The 27,514-nt window shown below is 63.2% G+C and overlaps 1 protein-coding gene across 1 annotated transcript; it reads right to left on the bottom strand.

Annotated features, from left to right (window-relative positions):
• On the bottom strand, nucleotides 1-27,514 carry CRTC2 (CREB regulated transcription coactivator 2). Its single transcript, XM_043502039.1, is given in 18 exon segments — nucleotides 1-1,006; nucleotides 1,536-1,749; nucleotides 3,622-3,876; nucleotides 5,434-5,485; nucleotides 5,487-5,595; nucleotides 5,627-5,736; nucleotides 5,738-5,870; nucleotides 6,701-6,802; nucleotides 6,805-6,955; nucleotides 7,307-7,360; nucleotides 7,720-7,829; nucleotides 8,919-8,948; nucleotides 8,951-8,991; nucleotides 12,321-12,389; nucleotides 16,276-16,337; nucleotides 16,559-16,675; nucleotides 17,238-17,339; nucleotides 27,274-27,514. Coding segments are annotated over 18 exon segments (2,094 nt in total). The 5' UTR covers nucleotides 27,451-27,514; the 3' UTR covers nucleotides 1-800.

Here is a 27,514-nt window from a genome sequence, read left to right as displayed (position 1 = left end):
TTCAAAGTTACAAGTGCTTTATACATAGCCTGTCCTCCCCCGCCCCTGGGCAGGGCCCCCGTACACGGCTCAGCAGGGGACGGGTACACACAGCTCAGCGGGGAAAGACGGGGGGGATAAATTTTGTCTTTAAACATTATGATTAGCAAAAACAAAACCCAAAACCCCATGCCCGGAGCGTTGGGGCTCAGGTCACTAGCTAACAGAACAGTTACATACATGGCCAGCCCAGGGCTGCACACGCAGCCATGCCAGCATGTGGACAGACTGTCGCCTGGAAGCTGGGGGCACAGAGCCCCGTGCTCACCTCCACCCTGGCCGTGGGGTTAGGGGACCCTGGACTCCCCCACCACAGGCCCACTCTCTCTGGCAGGGGACGCTGGATTCATCAGCGCCCCTCATCTAGTTGGAGGGTCGAGGTCCGTGGACACAGAACTCCATCCTTCACAGAAGTAGAGGTCCCCTGGACCTCTGGCACAGAGCTAGAGGACCCCCATTCTCCCCTGCTTAGCGGGCCAAGACCCCTGGCCACCTCCCAGTGCAGGGCAAAGGGTTGCTGCTGGGAGCAGAGGCTGGCACTGGCCCGGCTTCGAGTGATTCTTGGCAGAGTCCTGGCGCCTGGGCCCAGCTGCTCAGTGCTCTTGGCCCTGGGAGGTTTCATGTAGAACGGGGCAGCGAGGGTGGCGCAGCGCCGGAGCCAGGGGCCGGCGGTTTGTCCCTGGAAGTCAGGCTTGTTTGCGATGCTCAAAGTCTGTTCTCTCCCCCCGCACTCCTCTGCTGCCTGCCCAGGGCGTGTCCCCTCACTGCAGCCGGTCCGTCCGGAAGGAATCCTCGACTGCGGGGTCCGTCAGGAGGGCATAGGGGTCGCTCAGCATGCTCAGGCCGTCCAGGGTGAGGGGCTCGATCTTGAGATCCTCCTCCAGGCCCAGGGATGTGTCCACCTCGAAGCCGGGGACCCCGGCCAGCGCCGACGCAATCTCCTTGGAGATGCCGGGTGGGGAGTCCCCTGAGGTTGGAGAGGAAGGGTCAGACCCAGGGCAGGACGGTGTGTGGTGGTGGGGCAGCCGGGAGAGCCGATCCAGCTGGCAGGGGGGACCAATCTCCCGGGGGGCCCTGGGAAGTGGGAGCAGTTTTCCTTCTGCAAAGCGCAGCCACCCTCCCAGCTGGCTCCCAGCTGCATTCCACTAGCAGGGCAAAGTCCTCCTACCCACTGCCCAGGAACCTCAGCCCAAGCCCTGGAGGAATGACCGTAAGGGGGGCCTGGCCTCCATGGCCCATGCTGTGCGTGGCTGCTACTGGCTGCTGACCAGCGACCAGCCGGGATGGCCTTTGGGCCGGGGGCGCCCGTCCCTCTGCAAACTGGGCTGAGACCCAGCAAACCGCTCCACCAGGCAATCCGCACGGTGCCAGGGGGCCGCCGCAGTGGCTTGGCAGTCCGGAGGGGGAAGGTGCCCAGCCCAAGCCTGGGTGCACCCCAGCCCAGCGCCTGTGACATGCTGGCTGCAGGGCAGGGCAGCGGTCCCGCACCCACGCACCTGTGAGGACGATATTGGGGATGGGCCCATGACGGCTGCAGTTGCTCAGGTTCTGCCGGCTGAGGAGATGGGGCTCGTGGAAGCTGCTGCCGCTGGCCGAGAAGCCCAGGCTCTCTGCCGAGTGGTAGTTTAAGGCACCCAGGTCCTCGGGGAAGGCGTTGTGGTTGAGCGGGAAGCTGCCCGGGGGGCTCTCGCCCATGCTGAACGGCTCTAGCTGCAGGGAGACACGGGGCTGGGGGACTCAGTGACTCGCCCAGGAAAAGGGCCCCGGCAGCCACTCCGTGGGCAGAGATGGCACTGGGAGCCAGGATTCCTGGGCCAAAAGGAGAACGTCTCAGAGCAGTGGCGACCGAGGATCAATCTGAGAGCATCTCCCAGTCGATCGCGATCTCCGGCGGCACTGCAGGGCTGCCGCTAAGACAGGCTCCCTGCCTGCCCCACCCCCACGCCACCTCCGGAAGTGGCCAACACAGCCCTGAAGGTGGAGGGGGCAGGTGTCTCCCTCCCAGCGCTGCTCCTGCCTGCAAGCACCACCTCCGCAGCTCCCATTGGCCGGGAATGGGGAGATGTGGCTAATGGGAGCTGTGGGGGCAGCGCTTGCAGAGGGGGGCAGCGCTTGCAGAGCCACATGTTGCCCACCCCTACAGGGGCCACAGGGGGCACGTTGGCTCCCGCCGGGAGCAGCGTGGAGCTGGGCTAGGCAGGGAGCCTGCCTTAGCGGCAGCCACACTCCACCACCAACCAGGAGCCACTGGAGATAAGTGCTGCCCAGCAGAAGGCTGTACCCCAAGCCCACGCCCTGAGCACCTCCCAGAGTCAGCACCCCATACCCCCTCCTGCACCCCAAGCCCCAGCCCTGAGCCCCCTCCCAGAGCCAGCACCCCAAACTCCTTCCTGCACCCTAGCCCCAGCCCTGAGCCCCCTCCCCAGAGCCAGCACCCCATACCCCCTCCTGCACCCCAAGCCCCAACCATGAGCCCCCTCCCAGAGCCAGCACCCCAAACCCTTCCTGCACCCCAAGCCCCAGCCCTGAGCCCCCTCCCAGAGCCAGCACCCCAAACCCCGTCCGGCACCCCAACCCCCAGCCCTGACTCTCCTCCCAGAGCCAGCACCCTGTACCCCCTTGCACCTCAACACTCTGCCCCAGCCCCCTCCTGCACCCAAAACTCCCTCCCAGAGCATGCACCCCTCGACCCCTCCTGCACTCCAACACTGCCCCAGGTTCAGCCCAGAACCCCCTCCTTACTGTGAACCACTTGGCTCCAGCCAGAGTTCGCACCCCCTCCCAAACCCTAACCCACTATTCCAGCCCAGTGAGAGTGAGTGAGGGTGGGGGAGAGCCGAGTGACTGGGGGGAGTGAGTGGCTTTGGGAAGGGACAGGGTCTCAGGGAAGGGGCGGGGTAGATCCTGGTTGCCCTTAAATTCAAAAAGTGATCTTGGGCATAAAAGGTTGGAGACTGACTTAGAGAACCTGCTGCAGGGGACCAGTCAACCCGGCAGCCTCCTCTACCCCTCGGCGTCTATGGCCACAGGTGAGGAATCGCCCCAGTGGGGGGCAGCAGCACAGGTGTGACAGAAATCCCAATTCTGCAGAGGGGGCTGCCCTGCTCCCACGGCCTGTGCCCCCTGCTGGTGCAAGCCAGTCCTGCCTCACCCTCAACCTCACCCCACCTCCTTTGCCATGAGCTGGAGATGGTGCCCCCAACCTCTCCCCCACCAGGAGCCCGCAGGCTAGTCATGGGCGGGTGCGGGCGCTCAGAACACGGCTCCCAGAGATCCCAGCACTGACTGGGGGGTCGAGGCCAGAGACTGGGGGAAAGCAGCCTGGAGATGGCAAAGAGCGAACTCCAGAAGCAGCCTGAAGGGCCGGGAACCAGGCTGGCACCAGCAGCCACTCCAGGAGCGTGGCCCAAACACAGCTGGTGTCGGGGGGGCTATGCCTTGGCAACTCAATGGCTACGTTACTGGTGCTTGGAAGGATCCCGCCTTGCGGGGAGCATCCCCAGCCCCCTGATGGTCCTGCTCCTATTGCCCCGGGGGCGGGAGCCAAGGCCCCCAGCAGACTCAGCCCACGCTGGGACTCACACTGCCCACACTGAAGTCGCCCAGTGGCTGGCCAAGCTGCTGCTGTAGTGAGGAATTATGCTGGTACTGCGAGAGGTACGGCCGCTGCGTGGGCGCGCTGGCCTGCTGCTGCAGGGCTGGCTTGCGTCTGGTGCTGGGGCTTCTGAGTTTGCTGGCAGGGGCTGCTGGGATTGCACAAGCAGGCCGGGCTGGTTGTAGGGGTATGGCGGGGAGCCTCTGGTCGGCTGGCAGCTTGCTGGTGTCCAATGGCACGCCCTGCAAACACCCAGAACAGCAAGGGTTACAGCCAGGCCCCAAGGCTGGCAGGGATCAGGCCCAGGGGGTCCCACTCCTTCTAAAACTGCAAGGCTATTTGCTAGACACCACCCGGCCCCCACCTCTGGAGCGAGACCCTGGCCCACTCTCCTGTCCCTGAGTCATCAGCACCAGCTGCTTCAAGGACCCTTCTGAGGAGAAGGAGCCCTGGGCCTGTCTGTTCGAGGCCCAACCAGGAGGGGGCTGACTCTTCCCCTTGTTCCCTACCCTCCAACAGGACCAGGGATGTTATCAGGTCCTTGGATAGGTCTACCCCCTTATATCTTGGGACTCAATGAGATCATTGTGGTAGAGAGCTCCACCGGCTAATTGTGCAATACACCCCCTGCACCCTGACAAATAATCCAGGCTTCAGTACTCTGGCCAGCCATCTGTGTGCGGGGGGGAGGGGCGGCAGGGGAGGGAAATGCACCGTTTCTCTCCCCTGCCTAGAAGTGCCTGGGGCTTCAGACCATCCTGGCGAGATTGGGGGAAGGAAGCTCAGGAGAGGCAGAATTAAGAACGCCCTGGCCAAGACCAATCTCCGGGGACACAAGGATCGAGGTCCCTGGATCCATCAACCCCCGCCACTTCCCTCTGTGGGGAGGTCTGTGCTTAGATCCATGTGCAGGGGGAGACCCCCCTTCCTCCAACCCCATTGCAGGGTATTTCTGCCCCTTCCCCAGGGCACATGGCTCCAGTGCTACTCCCCAGCTTGGCAGCAGGAGGCGGCCATGCCTGCCCCAGGGTGCAGCTGGAGCAAGTTCTGTGCACCCCATCCACAGCCAGCAGAAGCCTGATCCTGGGGCGCAGCCCAGCCATCGCCCTGCTGCTAGCGCCTGTGGCTGGGGAGAGCAAGCTGGCTCCCGTCTGCCTCAGGAGCAGGGGGCAGCAGCCAGAGAAGCCTTCACACCCAGCACCACGTTGAATCTTCCGCACCCCCCGCAGCTGCGGCTTCCCCAATGCCCGGCCCTGCCCCAGCTGAGGGCCTTGTCCCAGAGCACGCTCAGGCCCCCGGGGCTGCCTCCCTGCACAGCCTGGCCCAACAGGGGGGTTGCTGTGCCCTGGGACAGAGACCCTCCAGACTGGCTCCCAGCTAGACTGGCTCCCTTCAAGCCAGCTGGAGACTACCTCAGGCCCACAGGGCCAGTGGAGGAGCTGAAATTCGGGACAGGAGGGTCCTGCTCCCAGCTCCCTGGGCAGTCACTGCATCTCTCTGGGCTTGGTTCCCAGGCTATGACTAGGGAGAACAAGGCTTCCCTTTCCCCACCCTCTGACTTGTCTGTCGACGCGGACCGTCTGTGCAGCACCCGGCCCCAGCCCCCAAATACACACAATCATCTCTGACTTCTCCGAGCCCCATGTGGAGCAGGGACCCACGAGGGGGCCGGGGCATCGCCGGGCGCCAGCTCCCACCCTACGGCTCCCGGCCTCCCACTGAGATGAGGATGGCAAAACAGGACAACAGGAGGAACTTGAAAGAGGCGAGGGCGGCCCATGATGATGGATCATGCATACCTGGTGATGGAGGACAATGTGGTTGGACATTGTTGGTGAGAACTGTTTTGGGGTGCTGCCTTCTCGAGTCGCCACCCATTGGGAGGGTGAGGGGGCTGAGCGGGGCCCTTCGGCGGGGGCGACGTGTTAATGGATGCCTGCACCATGGGGGAGAGGAGGAAGCTGCTAAAGCTGGCCTGCAGGCTGGGGTTGCTGGGCGAGGACTGCATGGACTGGCTGCTGAGGGAGGAGGGGAGCGAGGGGGTGCTGAGGGAGGAGGGGAGCGAGGGGGTGCTCATGGAGGAGGGAGGAGGAGCTGCTCTGGGAGGACTGCAGGGAGGGGTTGCTAAGGGAGGACTGCAGCGACTGGGGGCGCAGGGAGGCCTGCAGGTTGGGATTGCTAAGCGAGGACTGCAGGGCGGGGTTACTCAGGGAGCTCTGCATAGGTGAGGTAAGTCCTGTGGGGACAAAAAAAAAAGAAGAGACACTACCGTTACCCATGGCAATCAGCACACGACGAGGCTCCGCCCTCTGGGCGGGATGGAGGGGGGGGTGAGACCAAAACGATGGAGACGGCAACAGAAACAAACAAACCCAGCGATGGAATCGGATCGTGGCCCAAGACCCCCCTCCAGCGGGCGCCTGGCTTGAGGGACGCAGCTCCGGCTGGGCTGCGCGGGTCCTGCTCACCTGACAGCTCCCTTCTGCAGGGCAAGCACTGGGGGTCCCGGGGGCAAGCGTACCACGAGGGGGGCTCGGCTCTTCCCTCATACGGTTCCCCAGCTCATGTCCTGCTAACCCTGACGCTGAAATGACCCGAGAGGCTCTCGTGTGCTCAGATGCTTGCAAGGGGAGGTGCCCAGCTCAGCCCAGGTCAGGCCATTCTCCGTCCCCACCTGGGACGGGGCAAGGCAGGAGCTTGCTGGAGGTGCAGAATCACCAGACCCCGCTGCAGCCGCTCAGTACCACCGGGATGCCACCCCCAATCCCCCCCGAGCCCCCAGCACCAGCCAGCCCCCTCCAAGCACATGCTCAGGGACCCCCTGGGGCATGCTCATTCCCCCCAGCTCTGCTCCGCAGGGATCCGAGACACCCACCACCCTGCGCCAAGCGGAGACTGAGGGGCAAACTCAGCCCTGGCTAAGTCCCGTGGGCCTGGGCGGCCTGGCTGACGAGGATGGAAGGAGCCCAGCGTGAGTCCTACACAGCCCTTGCCCGCATGGCCACAGGTCGACTCCTCTTCTGGGCAGCACGACTGCTGCGGATCTGCAGGAGGCCGGGCAGCAGCCTGGAGCCCTCACCTGCGGAGCCGTAGCCTGTCCCAAGTCCATGCTGCTGCTGATGCCCAGGTGCGTCATGGTGTTGGCCAGGTTACCGGTACTGCTCCCTCGCTCAGGCTGGGGTAGTTCGACTCGTCGGGGTCCAGGGGGGTGGGCAGTGGGGAGGGGAAGTGCAGGCTGGTGAGGTCGGGGAGGGAACCGCCCGTGTTCAGGGCGGTGGGGATGAGCGGGACGTTGGCAGGCTGATCGGGGGATGAAAGATACTGAAAGAAAGAGAGAGACGCTGCTCAGCAAAGGCGACACTCCCGAGCACCCAGAGTCAGAGATGGGGACTGGGAATCAGGACTCCTGGATTCTGGGCCCTGCTCCGGGAGGGAGTGTGGCCTAGTGAGCTAACAGAGGACTGGGAGGCAGGACTCCTGGTTCTGTTCCTTGCTCCGCCATGGACTCACGTCTGTGGCTTTGGGCAAGTCCCTGTGCCTCAGTTCCCCCCCCAGGTGAAAGGGAGACGACAACCCCCAGACCCTGCCCCAAGGGGCCGAGCAACGCGCGAGGTGCTGGGAGATCCCTGCAGCAGGACTATGATGGCAGCGTCACACACCCGGGCACAGGACTTACTGGATCCCGGGGACTTCGCAGGACCTGGGCCGGGCCGAGGACGATGAGAGCTGGGAAATCAGAGACAGAGAGTGGGGTGAGCCTGGGCAGGGCGTTCACCTCCCGCCGCCCCCCAACCAGCACAGGCGGCTGGCAGTTTCTGGCCAGGAGAGAGGTGAACACACATTGCAACACTCTGGGCGCCAGAGGCAGGCGCCCACAGCACCAGCCAAGATGAACTGTGCGGGCACTGGGAGCGGCATGGCCCCACTCCCCACCCCAGGACCTCCCACCCCATCATACAGGCCCAGCCCCCATCCCACGGGGAGCCCTCCCACCGCCACTTACCCCTCACTAGTACCAGGAACCCAGCGGGGCATCCCCCCGGACTCCCCTGGAGCAGCGCAGCCCCTCCCCAGGACCCCCACACCCACCTTCTTGGTGTCCAGGGCTTTAGTAAGTGCTTGTTGTCATCCAGGAAGTTCTCCTCGATGGGAGGCACTTGGAAAAGAAACACTAGCAAGGGGAGAAGGGCAGGGGTGAGCCTTGTGCAGAGGGGGCCAGCCCAGTACCCAGCTCCGTCAAACCCCAGGGCGCTGGTGACTGGGAGTGTCGTTTAAACAATAGCCATGCCTGGCATTACGAGGGCAATGGGCCCAAGAGACTATGAGTCCCAGCATTGCAATGCGCCATCCTGAATGAAGCAGTGCACACTGGGAACTGTAGTTCTGTCAGGTCTGCAGGCCCCTTATATGATGTGATGCTGTTTCACTCACTCATGAGCTCTCTTCCCTGCCCCTGGCAATGAAGCAGAAGTGCCATCCTCCCCTGGCAACCCTAAAGCTCCAGCCCTGCAGGGGCCAGAAAGCACGGTCCCCTTCCGTGGGCTGGAATCAGACCCATCTCCATGCCCCACTGTGACTGCCAGGCGAGTGGGCGCAGGGATGGGATATTACCTTACTGTCACATCTCCGTCCAGAAACCTGAAAGAGGGATGGTGCACGGTAGCTAGGAGCAGAGGTATAAGGGCAGCTCTGCAAGAGAGAGAGGTTTGCCGGGGATCTCCACTGTGATCCGACGCCCAGCACACCCTGGGGAGAGAAGGCAGGAGACCCGACCAGCTGGGCCACTGCAAGAGGCAGGGCACCAAGGAGCAGCACTCGGACCAGCTGCCTGACGGGCGAGCCAGTGTGGAAGGAAGGTAAGGATGAACGTATGGGGTGACGCGGTGCAGCAGGGAAAGGGGGTGCTGAACTAGGACATGCCTATGGGGGGATGTGGTACAGCTGTTCTTGGACCAGGCTAGGAGATGGACATGGCAGATACAACCAGATGGGGAAGTCTGCAGCTTTCCTGGCATATGGGAGCTAGCAGCAAAGGAGTATCCACTGCCGTCAGGCTGGCGTCCCAGGGCACCGATCGTACCAGGCGGCCCTGCGATCAGAAGCTGCCCTCCTGGGCTACCCCAAGAATCAGCCGGCCTGCACAGGCCAGGGTACAAAGCAGCGCAAGAGGCTGGGAAAGGAGGACAGGAGAGGCAGGGAGCCAAGACATGCACCTGCTGCAGTAGCCAAGGGAGCAGGGCTGGGGCTCTACTCACCGCTCCTGCGATTGGAGGGGGGACGCCCTGCGAGGGGCCCAAGTACATGTCCTGCGGGTGGGGTTCATCACGCTCGTGTGAAGCGCCGAATCCGAATTTGTTCTAATGGCAAAAGACAAGGCCCCAGTCAGACTCCCCTGGGCGGAGGACAGGGCCCAACAAGGCTGGTGCATCTGGGAGGAGCGCGAGCTGCCAGCATGCCTGCTGCCGCAGGAACCCTCCGGCCCTCTGGCTGGGGAATCCACGCGCCCCTCCCTGCACACGCTCAGCAGGAAACTGCCTCCTGCTTCTTGAGGCTTTCCTGGGTCGTTCTCAAGAGAGCAGGCTGGTGGGATGACGCGGGATCCCTGAAGGAGGAGACCCCCGCTGGGACAGGGCAGGGGACTGCTTTTCAGTGAATCACAACAGGTATCTACAGAAACCCTGGGGAACAGCCCTGGGGGAACCCTACCCCTTCCTTCTTCCGAGCCCGCAGCTGCCCTGGCCCAGCTAGGCTTTAAGGAAACTCTAGGGTACCCCAATGTTCTGCTTGCCGTCCCTTGGGGGAAAGGCCAGACGGGAAGGGGGGCTGTGAGCTGGAACAGGAGGTGACGTCTCTGCTCGTTTCTACAGGAGCTGTCAAGTCCCCACTAAAGGACCCAGCCCCTTCCTCAGGACAAGGGATTCCCCAGGCCCTTCCCAGCAGCGGGGGGTTTGCTCCAGCCCAGAGGTGGCTGCGAGGTGAAGGATCTATTGGGGGAGGCGCTGTGCACACAAGGACTGAGGCACCCCAACCCTAGGCCATGGAGCCGCTTTTCCTGGGGTGGCACAACGCATGTGCTGCAGAGAAGGGGCTCCCGGAGGCCCCAGGGAGACGCACACATTGTCTTCCTTGAGTCAGCCGGGGCACGGGGAGGGGCAAGGGAAGGCTACTCCGGCTAACGGCACACAAGGGGGATATGTTCAGCTGAGGGCCCAGCCTGCTCCAGGCAGTGAAAGTCTCTCCCCACTCCCCACAGCCCCCAAGGGACAGGTCTTCCTCCCACAAGGGCCCAGCCTCCACAGTAACGAAACCCCTGCACTAGGCGAGACGTCAGCACCGAGCCCACGGCGGCACCCGGGAGCAAGAATAGGGACATTGTTCTCGCTCCCAGCACACAGTGCGCGCTGAGGGGCCGATGCTGAGCCCACGCACCGCGCTGGGGGGGGAGGCCATCCGGCTGCACCTGGGCACTGAGCCAGTCCCACAAAGCGGGGCACAGGACAGGGCAGCTGGGCTCCTTCAGTCCCCCCTTCATTTCCTGTCCTAAACGGCCCAGGGATGGTAGCAGCTCAGGAGCAAAGGGGCAGGGCTGTACAGCACCCTGGGACCCATTCGGGGGAAGCCCTGTAGCACAGAAGCTAATTGTTACCCCACCACACCCAGCGCCTCCTCAACAATGGCTAGGAAAGCAGCGGCTGGAGCCCACCCTGCTGTGACTCAGGGCAGCTGCACCAAGCTGGGGAAGGGCAAGGCCCGATCAGCCAAGGGCAGATTCAGCCTGGAGCAGATGGGGGGGAGGGGTGCAGGGCACGACCAGCTGGGGGCAGGGGGCATGGATCAGCCTGGGGCAGATACAGGGCAGACCCGGTGGGGATGGGGGGGCACAGAACAGCTGGAGCAGATTGGGGGCGCACAAGGCAGATCAGGTGGGCGCGGGGGGCACAGATCAGCCTGGAGCAGGGGGGCAGCGCAGACCAGGTGGGCACGGGGGGCACAGATCAGCCTGGAGCAGGACGATTGGGGGGCAGACCAGGCCGGGTGGGTGTGGGGGCACAGAGTGCTAGCAGGGCAGGGGCCGATCAGTTGGGGGCAGGGCAGGCTGCCTTCAGCTCTCACTGCCTGTGCCAAACTCCCCCTTTAGCCAGAGACGGTTTCCTTCTCCCCAGCCCCTGGGGTGCCCAAGGCCACTAACTGGCCCATTCCTCATCCAGGGGGGGGGAGGCAGCTCCCCAAGGCCAGCCTGCCCGACACTTGCAGGATTCCAGCCGCTGCAGAAGGCCCCTCGAGCTGCAGCCTCCTCCAGGCTCGCCCGGGCAGAGCTCGCACCCAGCCAGCCAGGCACTTGCAGGAGGAGCAGCGCCTCGGCCGCCAGTTCCCACCAGGCCCAGTTACCAGCTGGCAGGGGAGAGGAGCTGGGAGGGGCCCAGCCCCTTGCCCGCAGCACAGCCCGGCTCTGCCAGGCGAGGGTGCAGAGTGCAGCTCCCTTGCGGGCCACGCCGGCAGGCTGCAGCAGGGACCCGGCAGGCTGCAGCAGGGACCGGGGCTTTGGCAGCATGTTGCAGCCTGTTGCTCCATGGGGGTTGGGCAATGCTGCCTGCGGAGGGTTTCATAACTGCAGCCCTTGAAAGGCCGGGCTGCTGGCCCAAGCTGGCATTTCTGCCTGCTCAGGACACGGGACGCCCGGCAGGGGAGTTTAACCGCCCTGGGGCAGACATGAGCCATTAACCTGCTGTAACAGGACCAGCTGGGTCAGGGCCTAGGCTGTGCTGCACTGCTGATCGCCACCTTTCGCCCCAGCCGGAGGTGGTCATGGCCAACAAGAATCCTCTTCTCCTGCCAATGGGCTGGGTTTTCCCTGGCAGTTCAGGGCTCATAACAGGTGCTGGCTCCGTAGCGCAGGCTACACCTCAGGATATGGCCCCCAGCCCCCTTGCGCCCAAGGGACAGACCCGGGGCTCTAGGGCCCACTCACTCCCTGCTGACACTGCCACCAGGGGGCACTGCGTGCTGGTTGAGAGGTCTGGGGAGGCTGGGCCCTGCCTTGCCCCCCCGATTCGTTTCTCCTAAGCCCATGAATAGGCACTGGGCTCCCAGGCTGACCCGTCACTGCCTGGGCTCTGTGCTGCGTCAGGCCCAGCATGCCCACCCTCCCTTGCCCAACAGGCTCGCGCCCGTGCTCAGAGGGGCAGAAAGGCCAGGGACGCATGAGCCCTGTTACTAGATATCTCCGTGTCTTTAAAGGTGCACAGCTGGGCGTGCAAACCCGGTAGAATCTCAGAGGGCGCTGCCCTGAGCCCAGAGAACTGTTCACGAGCCACCTGCCCTCTTGGCAACAGACACCTGGCCCCTGCCACTGGCCCCTCAGCGGGCTACTGAACCTATCGTGATCCCCGACAGCTCAGGTGCGGTGGCCACGTGACCCCGAGAACCAAGCTATGAAGGGCAATGGGACCCTGGGCCAAATCCTCAGCTGGTGTAAATCACCACAGCTCCACTGAGCCACCCCAGCCTGATCATCCCAGTCACCAATCGGGGGGAGGGGGCGTCAAGATCCCCCCGACCCAACCGGACACTGGCCATTGGGCGAGGGGCCATCAGCACCTGCCCAGCACACTGGGGGCTGTGGCATCAGACGGCTCGGGCATAGAGAGGGAGAGAGAGAGAGAGAACGGAATCAAAAACCATTCACCTGTTGAGAGCCGACGGCAGCCTAAACAAGTGTCCTTTCTCCATGGGAAAGTTACCCCAGGGCATGGTCCTTTGTAACGAAAAACAGCAGGTTACTTTGAGGGGCAGGGAACGGGCACAGGGCTCCACCCGGGCAGCAGGGAAGGGTTAGTAACGCAGGCGGGCAGCAGGGCAAGGTACCAGCTGCAAGTGGGGGAGGAGGCAACCTGCAGCTCTGGGGCCCAGATGGGAGGACATGGCCAGGGAGCCATGCAACGCTGTGCCGGGGGCACGGCTGACCTAAGGGTACCCAATGGCGGCCTCCTCTCAGACACACCCTAACAAGACAGCGCCAGCCAAGCAGCCCCACCCTCCAAGGACCAGGCAGCTCCTGTTCAGAGGAGAGGGAGCCTGAAACAGCTTCATGCATAGCTGCCAAAGGGCCCCAAGCGTCAGCCCCATGGGCTAGGGGTGGCGGCCGGATGCCCCTCCTTGGGCAGGTGGCCCAGTATCGCCACCCTCACTGCTCTCCCCTGGGCAGCGCTGAGCTCTCTGCAAAGCATGAACAGTGCCCTGCTTCTGGAGCGTCCCCTCGTCCCACATGGAGGCACTAAGGGGTCTCCCCTGGGGGATTGTGACATGCCCAGAACCCACCACCACTGGGCCCCGCAGCATAGCAGCAGAAGGGACCTCGGCCGGGGGGAATGGCCTGGCGCCACACCACAGACAGCTACATTGAACCTGGCCTTGGAGCCGGGGGCTCCTGGTCCAGAGGCTCCCCATGTACTGCCAATCCTGAGGGGAGCCAAAAGCTTCTATGCCAGGAGCTGCCCCTCCTCCCTCGGCCCATGAAGGGGGCAGGTGCTGAGTGAGGCGCAGCAGAGGGGTGTCAGGTGATCGGCAGAGAAAGGACTGAATGCAACAGAGCAGAGAGGGAAAGGCTCAAGCCCGGGGGGAGTTAGCAGCAGGATGCACAGCAAGTGGCAACCCCAAGCCAGGGCATTAGGAAGGTGGGGGGAAGGAGTCCAAGCTGCTCTGTGTGCAGGGGGGAATGGCCTTCGGTGCAGCACCTCCTGCTGCCACACCCACTCCGGGCACCCGCGAGGCGCTGGCCATTTGCTCGAGCAGTCCCTGGGTTTCACAATTCAATGGGCGGGGCCAGCACGTGCCAAAGGGAGCTGGACCAGTGCTGGGCACACATTCCACTGCAGAGCTGGGAGCACTGCTGGGAGCTCCGCACCTAACTCCCCTAGGCCAGAGATTCCTGCCTCAGTCAGCTCTTTTGGGTGCAGGTGGCATCCAAGGGCCCTGGCACCAGATGCACCTGTGGACCTGGGGCTGGATCTGGATCTGTTCCACGCATGGCAAACCTTGGCCCATGCCCCCCAACAGAGCAGGCACCTCCAGGTATTTGGCTGTTGGAGGGTGATCCAAAATCCTCCCTAACCCTCTGGGCTCAGAGGATTTCACCCTCATGGGGCCTGGCTCTTAGTGCCGGCTGGGACAAGCACTGGCAGCCTCGATGCCGCTCTCGAGGGGGCTGCATGGCCCCACCAGAGAATCAGTCAGTCTGGGCCGGTCCCTGGGGAGAGCCCCGGCCGGCTGCAGTCCCAGAAGGCACTTTGGGCCCCAGGGCTCCCGAAGCCTCCCGACGGAGGCAGCACAAGCCCCAGCATGGAGCTGCTGACAGGCCCCTGGGCTGTTCCCCACAAGGTCCAGCTATCTGCCCCGACCCACTGTCTTTTCTGCACAGCCTGGCCCTGTGCAAGGGAGGCTGTGGCCAAAGGGAACACCCCCTCTCAGGAGCAGTTCCAGGCTTTGAGGCCTCCCTTGTGTCCCCTGGCACAGCCAGTGTTTAACCAGGAGACAAGCCAGCGGGAACCATCCTAGCAGCTGCCCCCCAGGGCGATCTGCAACCAGCCTGCTAGAGGGGTTTAGGCCAAACCACAGCTGCATTTGGAAATGCTGGTCCCTCCACCTTGAAAGGTTCTGGCAACCCAGGGAGAGCGGGGACTGGTCCCTGGCTGTGAGGCTGGAGGCCGAGCCAGGTTCTGGGAGGGAAGTGGCACACACAGATCTATCCTCCACCAGTGCATGCACAGGTGAGCCCCATAGAATGAAACGAAGCCACGTTTGCACATCACCCATGTCCAGAAACAGACAGAGTCCCCCAGATTTATCCCATACCAGCCCCACAAGCCATCCAGCCCCTGGGACCCTGTGCCACCCCCACCAGACTCCTGAGGGACTTGGGGCCACACGCAGCCTGGACGTGAAGTGCACAGAGCTGCTCTCGGGCTGACCGTGGCCCCATGCAGGCTGCTCTGCCAGAAGCGGCACAGGCTGGTGGGGGGCTGGGGAACGGGCTCAGCAGCAGAGCTGGGAGGAGCCTGCACAGCTCTGCGCCTGCCAGTCTCCCAGGCAGCCCCCAAGTGATGTGCCGTCTCCACCAGTGGGATCTCAGGGGTATAAAGGGCATCAAGCCCAGGAACCCAAGACAAACCGTCTCCCCTACACAACTGCTCCTGCAGGACAAACAAGCAGCACAAATGCCCCTGACGTGCGCCACTGATGGAACAGGGGAGGGGACCAAGTACACGTGGAAGCTCCCTTCCTCTCCGGGGAACCAGTGACCAGTCTGGCCCAGGAGAGGGGAGTGGCTCTGCCTGGCCATCGCCCAGGATGGCAGCCACCCGCTGGCACAGGGGCACCAGAGCTTCCCAGGGAAGATGTCCCGGCACCTGCCCTCTAGACGGATCAACAGGGAAGCAGATTGAGGCGGCCAAAGTGCGAGGAGCAGAGTTAACTACTCCCCTCCAGCAGGGAGACAAGTCCCAGCAGGTAACGCGCCATCCTGCAGCCTGGGCCACACAGGAGCACTGCCCGCTGGGATGTGGGGCTGCAAACGGCTCCATTATCTACAGATCATGGGCTCCTGGGGGCTCCTAGCAAGTCGCCGGTGCAGCCTGGGCAGGGCCCACCTGCAAAGCGGATGCTGGCAGCTGTGGCAGGCTCCCCAAGGCCAAAACACTGACTCTGTCCCAAAGCGATTCACACCCAGCCAGAGAGTAGCCCAAGGATCAGCTGTTCTGCGTCTGATCCTGGCTCCAGCCAGCCCTTGATGTGTCACAGACACCAAACTCCAAGCCCCTGGAAGAGCCCTGGAAGGTCCCTGCTGAGTCACAGCCCCTCGGCTAGCTGGATGCCTCTTGCCCTCAGCTGGAGCTGTTCCCTAACTAGCCTTGCTGAATGCCCAGCGAAGGACCAGGCCCTCCCCACGGCCCCATGCCTGGCAGGGCTCTCCCAGCCCCTCCGGGATTCCAGAGGACACACGCTGGGACTGCCACTGGATGGCAAACAAGGGGGCCTGGTCCCTTCCACAGAAAGGCCTATTGGGCCGGGCCCAGCCCAGCTGTTCCTTCCCCTCCTGCTGCAGGAAACTCCGGCTTGAGAAGCCCTCTAGAAACTCTACGCCCAGAGGAGACCATGAGCTCCGAAAGGAGCAAGGGGACCCCCAGCCCCATCCAGTCACAGAGGGCGTCCAGGCAGCTGGCTCCGGTGGGAGCTTACGGGGACAGATCATGGTACCCAGGGTCATGGCAGGTAACTCCTGAGATTACTGAACAGGAGCGAAATCAGCCCCAACTTCCTGGTTTTACTCTGCATATTCGACAGCCCCACGTGTTGTGCCAGTCTCAGTCGTTCCCTCCCACTAGCCCCTCTCTGCCTGGCTGAAGAGACCGTGAGAGACACCAGCAGGGAGCAGGAAGCCTGCAGCCAGCTACCTGGGAGTTCGGGCATCGGCCAGGTTCTGCAAAGGAGATTTCGTCAGTGACTCTTCAGCTGCAGCTGGTATCCCAGGGCCAGTGACCCTGTGGGCTGGGGAAAGGGGTAAAGACCTGGCAGCCCCGTGACCGAAGAGGGCTGCTCCTGCGTCAATGAGCGTCCCAGGAGCATGGGGGTGGGGGGCAAGTTACCTTCTCCAGCTGGGCTCAGGGGGAGGCGACAGGTAGGCCGGGCTGTAGGGAGAGCTGTCGATGTGAGCAAAGAGTTAAGGACCAAGCCGAGAGTGCCCATGAAGAAGCAGAGTGGCAGGGCACGAGTGATCATAACAGCCGCAAAGCAGCCCCACTGAGAGGTTAATGCTCTCTAGCCCCAACAAGCCGAGCGCTCTGGACCCACGCAGGAGCCCGACGGGAGGCAGCCCCGGAGCCACGGGCGCTGTCCCACAGAGCAGGCAGCAGCGCTGCTAAAGGATATCTGGCGCACGTATCGGCGCAGAGGAGACATCATCCGCCGGGGGTCTCGCTGCACTCGCTCCACCAGGCCGTGGTGCCGGGTGCTGCGCGCAGAGTCCAGAGGCGAATGCAAGGGGCCCTGCAGAGACACAAGGGCATCCGCTCGGACCTTCCCCGGGGGCATGTCAAGGAGAGCCGGAGCACGACGGGGGCTGGGGTTTACAACCCTGCAGTGCTGGCCCAGCTCCGCTGTCCCACCTGTCCCCACAACAGCTGGCGACCGGCCCCAGCACACGCCCCCTGACTCCCATGCACTGTGGAGCACTCAGAACCAGGGCCCTGCAGCCGGCAGGTGAAGAGACTCCACACATGTAGCCTTGCAGATGCGGGGGCCCCAAGGGAGGGAGGGTTTCTTCCCAGCCCACTCGAGAGGGCTTGGTTGAAGCCTGTGCATGACGGAGAACCAGCATTACCCAGCCTTCCTCTCCCACTCAGTGCCTGGTATCCCAAGCAGAGCATCGCACATGCCCCGTGTTGACGCTCCCCTGAGTTTTCCCAGGGCCCTTTGCTCCCATGAGCCCCATAGCTGCATGGGGTCCCTCCCAGGCGATAGGACAGGACCCTACGGATTGGGGAGGGGCGTGGAGCCTGCCCCGCCTGTGACCGCAGGGGGAGCTGTTGCACGGCTTCTGGCCTGTTACCTGGAATTCGGAGACGCCGCTCCCAATCTGGTTGACGTTGGGCAGCGAGCCACTGTAGTAGGGTCCCCGGCTGTGAGCCAGACGCAGCTTCTGAGCCTGCAACTGGACCAGAGAGAGAGATGAGGCAGTGTCAGAGCCGGCTGGGCAGCTCCCAGGAGAAGGGGGGCAAAGCCCCTTTACGGTCAGGGACACTCAGAGGGCTGGAGCAACGCATCTGCCAGCAGCAGAGCTAGGACTATGTATCTAATCCCTGGGCCTCTCAGAGCTAGGAACAGAACCCACAGGCCCGGTTTTGCCACTAGACTATGCTGTTATCAGGGGGGCACAGAGGGTCCGATCAGCCTGGCCCTCCACACACAGCCCCAGCTGGCTTTTCCAGATCCCTCCTGAGCACCTCATGCCTATCAGCCAATTCGGCGCTACAGCTGGGAACATCCCGCTCCTCACAGCTCCTAACCCCCACTCCTCTGCTGGTCCTGGTGGGCACATCTCTGTTGTGCCCCACCCCTCCGACTGCCAGAGGCGTGGGACCGAAGGACCCTCTGCACCAGTGACTGAGGGGTAGCAAACAGAACAGGCTCCAGACACATCCTGGCAATGACAGGCGGCAGCAAGCCTCACTCAGCACCAGAGAAACTGGTTGAAACTGTTGTGACGAAGTATCAGAGATGTAGCTGCACAGTCGGTGAAGAGTCCACTCCAGTTTTGGTGAAAGGAAATCATGCCTCGGCACTATTAGAAAACTTGGGCCAAGAAAGCATGTGGACAAGAGATCGGTGGTTTATAGTGAATTGGCTTCAGAAGTCCTTCACAAGGTTCCTCAGCAAAGTAACACAAACGTGGGAGAAAAGTGAAGACCCTCTCCTCCATCAGTAATTGACAAGAAACACACGATAGGCACCAAGACACCGGCGTGCCCGGGCGCCACAACACCCCAATCCGCTGCCAGTCCGAAGCTGGGTCAGATCCCCACACTTGGGACCCTCCCAGGCCAGAGCGAACACGTTCCAGCTACTCAGACAACCCCTGCGACACGAGTCACCTGCCGCCGCAGTCGCCAGCTGACTGCAATGGGGGCTGGACAGTTCACGCCAAGCACTGGCCCAGAGCCAGTGTCCACATTCCCTCTGGCCTGAGGCTTCCAGGCCCAGGCTGGCTCCCAGCGCTGCAGCGCACTGGGGAAGCCCAAATCAAGGGCAGGGGAAGGAGGGGAAGTCTGGCAGGAGAGGCTGTATTGCAAAAACTGCAGGCTGGAGATACCAGGGTGCGAGCAGCCCTGGGGAGGGGGAAGCCCAGAAAGCTCCTGTGCCTGCAGTGCTATTAGCAGCACAAGCTGCCATGGAGGTTCAGAAGCCGCAGCACGCTTGGCAGCAGAGGCCAAGGCAGAGAGGCACCCGCTGGCAGGCAACGAGAAGGGAAGCCCCAGGTGGCAGCTTGACGCTGCTGCCCTGAGAGCCCCCAGCTGGGGCAGCTGTTCAGTTCCGCAAGCCACATGCTGGGGGCCAGTCTCCCCAGCCCTCTCGCTGCTGGCATGGCAAGGAGAGGAAGCGTCTGCCAGCAGCCAGGGGCAGTGCCTGCCTGCCTCCCTGTGACGAAACGGGACTGTTCTTAATGTTTCCTCTGAATAGTGTGGGGTGCATCAGTTTCCCTAGGCAGTTCTTAAGTATCTAGGTGGTGGGATAAGGGTGTGATCCTTGCAGAGCCCTAGAGGGCAGGTTGTGCAGGGGTCTGGACACAGAGAATGGCCGACACCCTGTTTCCTGGCAACTGGTGGCCTGGGCCCTTCCCCCCTGCAAGGTGAGAGCTAAAGGGTTGGAGAACAAAGGAATCAGGTGCCCTCCCGGCCAGGAAAGGGACAAGGCCCAGAGGAGGGGGGGGCCGGAGAAGGTTTCAGTTTGGGGCTGGCTGGGGACGAGTGAAGTGCAGACGTGGTTGTCTGGCTCACTGCCCCCCAAAATGGACCCAGCTGAGGGTCCTGTTCTCTGCACCTACAAGCTCTGGTTTAGACCATGTTCCTGTCGTCTAATAAACCTTCTGTTTTACTGGCTGGCTGAGAGTCCTGTCTGACTGCGGAGTTGGGGGGCAGGACCCTCTGGCATCCCAGGACCCCGGCTGGGCGGACTGGCTGTGGGAAGTGCACGGAGGGCAGAGGATGCTGGATGCTCCGAGGTCAGACCCAGGAAGGGGAAAGCCGGGTGAGCTGTGTGTCCTGCAGACAGGCTGCTCCTAGAGAGAGACTCCCCCAGAGTCATGCCTGGCTTCATAGGGAGCAGGTCCAGAGCATCGCCGGGGACTCCATGACACTCCCCACCACGGGGCATGGGCTAAGGCTACGACCACCAGTGGAGCAAGCTCAGCTCCCAGGCAGGCTCCAGAGCAGAACAGAACCATGGGCATGTTTCCCATGCCCACTGTGGGGAAGGCAGGGCCACAGAGCTCTCACTAGCGAGCCAACTCCTACTGGGAACCAGCCTGCCAGGCTGGAGTCAGATACGCGGCCACAGGGACCAGCCCAGCCTGCTTCTGCCCAGCATCTGGAACAGACACGGAGGGCCCTGAGGCAGGCCAGGCACAAAGCTGGGCTCAGCCAGAGACTGTCTGGGATGGAGGGCACGGAGCATATCAGGACTGAACACCCCCCACCCCACTTCACAGCTTGCCCCCTCCACAGCGCCCCCTCTGGATGAGCCAGATGCTGCAGTGACCTGCTGGGGAAGGAGACACGGGCTCCCCAATAATAAACTCAGCATAAGCTGCACTGGGCCATCCTCGCCGGGTGAAGGGCCCCCTGGGACATATGAACGGCCAGACTGGGTCAGACCAAAGGTCCATCTAGCCCAGTATCCTGTCTTCCAACAGCGGCCAATGCCAGGTGCCCCAGAGGGAGCGATCAGAACAGGGAATCATCAAGTGATCCATCCCATTGCCCATTCCCAGCTTCTGGCAAACAGCGGCTAGGGACACCACCCCTGCCCATCCTGGCTAATAGCCATTGAGGGACCGATCTTCCATGAACTGATCTTTTTGAACCCTGTTATAGTCTTGGCCTTCACAACATCCTCTGGCACGGAGTTCCACAGGTTGACTGTGCGTTGTGTGAAGAAATACTTCCTTTTATTTGTTTTAAACCTGCTCCTACTAATTTCATTGGGCAACCCCTAGTTCGTGTGTTATGAGAAGTAAATAACACTTCCTTATTTACTTTCTCCACACCAGTCATGATTTTATAGACCTCAATCATATCCACCCTTAGTCGTCTCTTTGCCAAGCGAAAACTCCCAGTCTTATTATCTCTCCTCATAACGGCAGCCGTTCCATACCCCTCATCATTTTTGTTGCCCTTTTCTGAACGTTTTCCAATTCCAATGCAGGGGCGACCACATCTGCACACAGTATTCGGGACATGGGTGTACCGTGGATTCAGACAGAGGCAATGTGATCTTTTCTGTCCTATTCTCTCACTTTCTTAATGAGTCCCAACATTCTGTTCGCTTTCCTGACGGCCGCTGCACGTAGAGCAGCTGCTCCAGCACCAGCCTTGCCGCAGAGAGGGGCATGGCCAGGCCCAGACCGGGAGAGGGCTGAGAGCCGGGTGCAAGATCCTGGCACAGGATGCTCAGGCTTGCAAAGGGCATGAGGCTGGAGAGCATGGAGTCTCCTCTCTGCCAGGGAACTGGAGACGAGACGCAGTCACACGGGGGGACAAATCTTGGGCTGACGTCAGATTCAATCACCATTGCCTAGGACCAGCTCGGAAATAATGATCTAGAGCCGGGATCCGGAGCCACCCCAATGAGGTTGTGTAATGGGAGCAAAGAACAAGATCTCACGCCCTGGGACAGCCCCCCAGTGACCCCTGGGGCACATGGACCCAGCACAGACCTGCCAGCTCCCTTGGCTCAGCCCGGGCAGCTCTGGGGAGGTGCCTAAACAACCAAGGCTCCGGGCTTGTGAGCCAGGCACTGATGGGAAGGGCGGGCAGAGGGGCCGGCAGCAGAGTCAGCGCGAGGCAGGCGCTGGTGGGAAGGGCGGGCAGAGGGGCCGGTAGCGGAAGGGGGGCAGAGGGGCCAGCAGCAGAAGGGCGCAAGGCAGGCGCTGGTGGGAAGGGCAGGCAGAGGGGCTGGAGAAGAAACTTCTGGCTCCAGCTGTCAGCACATGAAGCTGGTGGGGCTGCAGGCCAGGCCGGCCCTCATGGGGACCGGGAGACAGCCAGCTCCTTGGGAACACATGGGGATATTTTATCATCATCTCTAAAGACACCTGGCCCCCAAGCACCACAGCTCAGCCAGGCTGGGTTCCCACGATGGGCCAGCCACTGGCATCGGCAACCCAGGTCACCAGCCCAGGTCCGAGCATCCCCCTTCCCTGCCTAGGGGTTCAGGGCACTACTCTCTGTCACAGAGTCCCCGGGTGATGCTCTGGAACTGCTCCCTATGAAGCCAGGAAGGACTCGGGGGAAGTCTCCTTTCTGGGAGCAGCCTGTCTGCAGGACACACAGCTCACCCGGCTTCCCCCTTCCTGGTCTGAGCTCGGAGCATCCAGCATCCTCTGCCCCTCCGTGCGCTCCCCACAGCGAGTCCACCCAGGCGGGGTCCTGGGGAAGCCAGAGGGTCCTGCCCCCCAACTCCGCAGTCAGACGGGACTCTCAACCAGCCAGTAAAACAGAAGGTTTATTAGACAACAGGAACATGGTCTAAACCAGAGCTTGTAGGTGCAGAGAACAGGACCCCTCAGCTGGGTCCATTTTGGGGGGCAGTGAGCCAGACAACCACATCTGCACTTCACTCCATGTCCCCAGCCAGCCCAAACTGAAACTCCCCCCCCCCCCCCGGGCTTTGTCCCTTTCCCGGGCCAGGAGGGCACCTGATTCCTTTGTTCTCCAACCCTTTAGCTCTCACCTCGCAGGGGGGACGGGCCCAGGCCATCAGGTGCCAGGAAACAGGGTGTCGGCCACTCTCTGCATCCAGACCCCTGCACACACCTGCCCTCTAGGGCTCTGCAATGATCATACCCCCATATCCCACCCCCTAGATACTTAAGAACTGCCTAGGGGAAACTGAGGCACCCCCACAATATTCAGAGGAAACATTAAGAACGGTCCAGCTTCGTCACACCCTCCCTCCGGCGAAGGGGACCATGGTGGTGCTCAGCCCAGGCCAGGCCGGAGCTGGAAGGGTAGTGAGCCTCCTATATGGGACCTGGAAGCTTCTCTTCCGGCCCAGGCCTGGCACGGTGCCCACCCCGCTGCCCTCTCAGCCCTTCCTGCTGGGAGCCGGGGACACACCTGCCAGGAGAGACCCAGACTTCCTCATCCTTCTCGTGACATCATGAGGAGCAGGAAGATCACTGCTTCAACCCACACACTGGGCAACGGCCCAACTGTCACTTCCAGGACAAGCTCCAGAGAGTCAGGATCCTGCTGCCAAGCCACGGGCCAACTCCCCACCCCGCAGTCCCCACGGCTAAAGGTCGGTGCGTCGTGCTGCTGCCCTGGGGAGAGCTCCGCAGGGGCTGCCCGGGGGAAGGAAGCAGAGAGCAGGTTCCGGGGACGAGAGGAGACAAAGAATCGCTAGGGACTCATCTGCCCTGAGCAGGATCCCAAAAGCCCAGCCAGGCTGGTGCCCACAGCGCTTGTCGAGCTCTGGCCTGTGAATCTGACTTGCCGGTGCCCAGGAAGCAGCTCGTGCCCTGTCCCCAGGGGCAGGAGAGAAACGGGCACTCGCAGGGAACCAGCACCGAGGTTGATTCAGGGCAGCCAGCAGTGCAGGCCCCAACCACCTCGCAGCCCTGACACAGAGGGGCTGGCACGCTGCACCCTGGTGAGGGAGGGGGCCGAGTCAGGGAGCCGGCTGGGGTAGGAGTGGCGGGCAGAGCAGGCACCACGAGGACACAGCCCTCTCCTGGCTGACAGCCCCCGTGCTCAGGGCAGAAAGGCTGAGACTGCCAGCAAAGAGGCCACCAGTTGGAATCTGAAGCGAAGCGGGCGTCTGTGACGGGGACACGTCAGCTAGAAACTGACCCAGATCCCAACAACCCCACCCTATCCCCAGCAGGGATCGATGAAATTCCATCTCAGCCCCATGGAACTGGGAGGCAGAGATTCAACCCGGCACCACCACATGTCCAGTAACAAGCGCCAGAGTCCGGGCCATTGGGTTCCACTGCAGAACTGACTGTCAGCCTGTCTCCCGTCACCCCTACAAAGGCCAATTCTCACACACAACTCCAACAGCTAGCACCTTGGCTAAGAGGTCTGCTGGGGACAAGGCCCCCCAGGGTAGCAGCAGAGACACCAACCCAGTTCACTCATCGGAAACCCCCCCCCCCCGGTCCTGGCTGAAGAGCTGCCAGAGCAGAGCAGGTCAGAAACCCCTGCAGCAAAGAAGCCCCCCGATCGTAAATTCCTGAGCTTAAAACCAGCGAAATCCAGATCCCAAGAAAAAGGGAGATTTGGTCACCAGCTGTCTCTGCAGCGCTCTGGGATTAGGGCTCCGAGCCTGCCTGGGTTACGGGCTCGGGATTTCAGCTCCATTTCCCAATGTCAGGGCCCCTGGCGGGAGACAGCACGTTCAGCCCCGGGGGCTCTGCATGTCTTCAGCTGAGCCCTTTCTGAACAGGGAGGGCCCGGGAACATGGGATGCTCCTGTGCTGGCTCCTTCCTGACCCCTACAGCTGGTCCACTCCCCACCCAGACACCGGAGCTCCGACTCCCCCGTCTCAGCACAGGGCCACAGATCCCGACCAGGCTCTCTGGAGAGGACAGCACCAGCTAGTTTGGAACAAATCATCAGCAAGACAAAGGCCCCGCACAGGGCACTACAGACAGTGCCACCAGCACAGCCACAGAATACGGCCCTAGAGGGGTTTGACAGCTCGTGATAGGAGCCAGCGTCCAGCAGCTCAGTCAAGGCCCTGGAGACGGAACTCCCCTCTGCACCCGCAGGTGGGGGGGCTGAGAGTGAGGCTGGGGTACGGGAAGCTGCCACTCCACAGAGCACACCTGATCTGGGAACCCTGCAGGGCTGCACACCTGGCACCTCTCCCCAGTGCTGCCCAGCAGGAGGCGGGAAGGGGCTCCCAGGGATCAGGTTCCTAACAGGCAGAGACAGGGCAGGACTGGTCTCTACAGCATGTGCTCCAAGGCAGCATCTCAAACTATGTGGTCAGCAGAGAGCCCTGACTCCTGCCATGCTCCTTCCAGTCCTCCTCTAGCCGCCCTGTGCTTCCGCAGCCCACACAGCCCTTTGTCCTCAGCCAGCACAGGGCAGCCCGGAGGAATGCCTGATGCCCGAGGGAACGTCGGAACGCACTGCCTGAGCCGCTAGCCAGCCCTGGATCTCTCACCCGTTTCCTGACCAACCAGTTCTGGGCTCACCGGGGAGCACTGCAGGGCATGGATGGCAGGGAGGGCGGTTCTGCCCAGGTCCCACAGCCCTGCTATACATTAACCAGCTGTTTACTGTGCAAACACGGCTCTGGAGTTTCTCAGCCAGGACCACACTGAGCAGTGATGCGATGGCTCGGCTTTTCCCTTAAAGCGTTCCAGCACAAGCCAAACGGGGCTGAAAACGCCGAGCAAGTTGACATCCCACTTGTTAATTTCTTATCTGCATGTCTGGGGGCAGGGCTCACTTGGCCCATCAGGGAGCGCTGGGCTCAGCATACAGAGGGAGAAATCGCTGCCTGGACCCAAGGAGCTGGCTCAGGAAATGCATTACACCCGGCCTTGGAGCAGAGACCCTGGTGACGAACGCCTCGCGAGGCATCTCCTTTCTACCACCATGTGGTCTGCACTGCGGCTGCCCCAGCCCCACCTCCGCTCCCTGGGAGGACTGAAACCCCCCTACGCCAGACCTCCCGAGTCCCCGGAGTGCGACCCACTCAGAACTCCACTCCCAGGTATGATCATCTCACTGCAACCTCACTCAAGCCCACAAGCTCCCCATTCACACCAGGAACCTGTTCAAACCCCCCCCCCCGCTCCTTTCCAGATCCCACCTGCCTCCTGGAGCTGGCTTCCCCACTGCCTAATGCCAGCCTCTCCCTGTCCCTTCACGGCCATGAGTGAGATCCTCTGCAGCTCCCACCACCTGGAAGGGCCGCCCTGGATCTCTCAGGCCTTATATTTCAAATTGCAGCTGCAAACACCTGTCCCCCATGTGCCTGCCCCCCACTCTGTCTCCCTCAGCAGCTCTTCTGAGAAGGACATCTGGTTGGAGCATCGTATGTCCCTATGAGTTGATGGCATTCTCCTAGGCTGCAGCCCAGGACAGTAGAATCAGAGACTCAGGCAGCCAGCTGCTGGCCAGATCCCAGGTTTAGCAATGTTCATGCATCCCCATCGACTTCATGGGGGGGCCGTGCAAAGGAAAATGGGAACCTGTCTCCCTCACCGCTGGCAAAAGGTTTCTCCTGCACCCAGAGCCAGGTCAATGGAGACACAGCACTGCCCCTCCTGCTCTGCCTCCCAGCCCAGCCCAAAACATCGCCCGACCGAGGGCTTAGGGCCTGGCTTTACTCTTAGCCACTTCAGAGCCTTTTCTAATAGCTTTGGACATAGCACCGATTGGAAGGGTCGGTCCTGAGCCTCTGACATCCCAGAGGGAGGGCTGCTCTGGAGGGAACCTCCCTGGTCCCATGTCCCAAATCACACCCAGGCCGGCCCCTCTGGCCAGAGCAGATTTGTTCTCTACATGACGTTTTCTCATGCTTTTACCCAGTCTAATTTTAAGCCTCTCCAGTGGTGGATGCGGCTTCCACCACTCCGCTCCTCGTGGGAGACTACGGCAGGGTGCTCCAGAGCGTGCTGCCGGGAAGGGTTGCCTGGGATTCAGCCTAAAGCTTTCGGGGCAGAGAACAGGAGACGGCAGCGAGTAAAAGCCGTCCCAGCCACGAAGCTGCCGCAGGATGGCTCAGTCCGGCATGTTTCCTATGACCCACGCTGCTCTCACGGCTTCAGGCTCGGAGACCACATTCCCGTTTCGTGGCACTCCCGAGGCGAGCCGGCGTGGGCTGAGCTGCTGGGGTCGCAGGCCACGTTCCCAGCCACAGGACCGGCCGGCCGCCCACCCCCACACACAGGAAGAACCCCCGCCAGGCCCCAGCAGCGACAGAAAACCAGCCGCCACCCCCAACAACCTGTCAGCCCCTTCCAACAGAGACCAGGCCTCGGCCGGGGACCCCGGGGGAGCAGCCCAGCCAGATCCCGGGGGCTGGCGAGACTCCCCCCCCCGGCTCGGCCTCCCCCTCCCCCGCCAGCCCCCCCCCCCCGCTCGGCCTCCCCCCCCCCCAGCTCGGCCTCCCCCTCCCCCGCCAGCCCCCCCCCCCGGCTCGGCCTCCCCCGGCTCGGCCTCCCCCTCCCCCGCCAGCCCCGCTCCCCCCCCCCCGGCTCGGCCTCCCCCTCCCCCGCCAGCCCCGCTCCCCCCCCCCGGCTCGGCCTCCCCCTCCCCCGCCAGCCCCGCTCCCCCCCCCCGGCTCGGCCTCCCCCTCCCCCGCCAGCCCCGCTCCCCCCCCCCCGGCTCGGCCTCCCCCTCCCCCGCCAGCCCCGCTCCCCCCCCCCCGCCAGCCCCGCTCCCCCCCCCCGGCTCGGCCTCCCCCTCCCCCGCCACCCCGCTCCCCCCCCCGGCTCGGCCTCCCCCTCCCCCGCCAGCCCCGCTCCCCCCCCCCGGCTCGGCCTCCCCCTCCCCCGCCAGCCCCGCTCCCCCCCCCGGCTCGGCCTCCCCCTCCCCCGCCAGCCCCGCTCCCCCCCCCGGCTCGGCCTCCCCCTCCCCCGCCACCCCGCTCCCCCCCCCGGCTCGGCCTCCCCCTCCCCCGCCAGCCCCGCTCCCCCCCCCGGCTCGGCCTCCCGCCCCACGGGCTGCCCTAACGGAGCGGGGACGGGCGCGGGGACACACCCCCGGCCCCACCTCCCGCCCCGTGACCTGCGGAGCGACCCCGGGGCTCCTGCGCCGCCGGGCTCGGGCCAGAGACGAGCCCCCCCGGCCCGGCCCGAGCCGAGCCCGGCCCCCGCGCCCCGGCCCGGCCCCGGCCTGCTCACCCGCGTGGAGCCGATCTCCATCATCACCTCCTCGAAGGCCGCCGTCTCCTCCGCCTGCCGCTGCTTCTGCAGCGCGATCTTCTCGCTGAACTTGCGGGGGTTGGAGGCGCCGGCGCCGGCCGAGGGGCCCGGCCCGGCCCCGGGCCCGGCCCCGGCCCCGGAGCCAGACGCCGCCATCTTCCCTGCTCAGGCAGCTCCTGCCGCCGCCTCGCAGGCCGCAGGCCTCCGCCGCACAACACGA

This window comes from Dermochelys coriacea, chromosome 24 (assembly GCF_009764565.3).
Source record: "Dermochelys coriacea isolate rDerCor1 chromosome 24, rDerCor1.pri.v4, whole genome shotgun sequence".
Lineage (NCBI taxonomy): Eukaryota > Metazoa > Chordata > Testudines > Dermochelyidae > Dermochelys > Dermochelys coriacea.
Note: the sequence above shows the minus strand (reverse complement) of the source record. Positions and strands in the feature narration are given on the sequence as shown.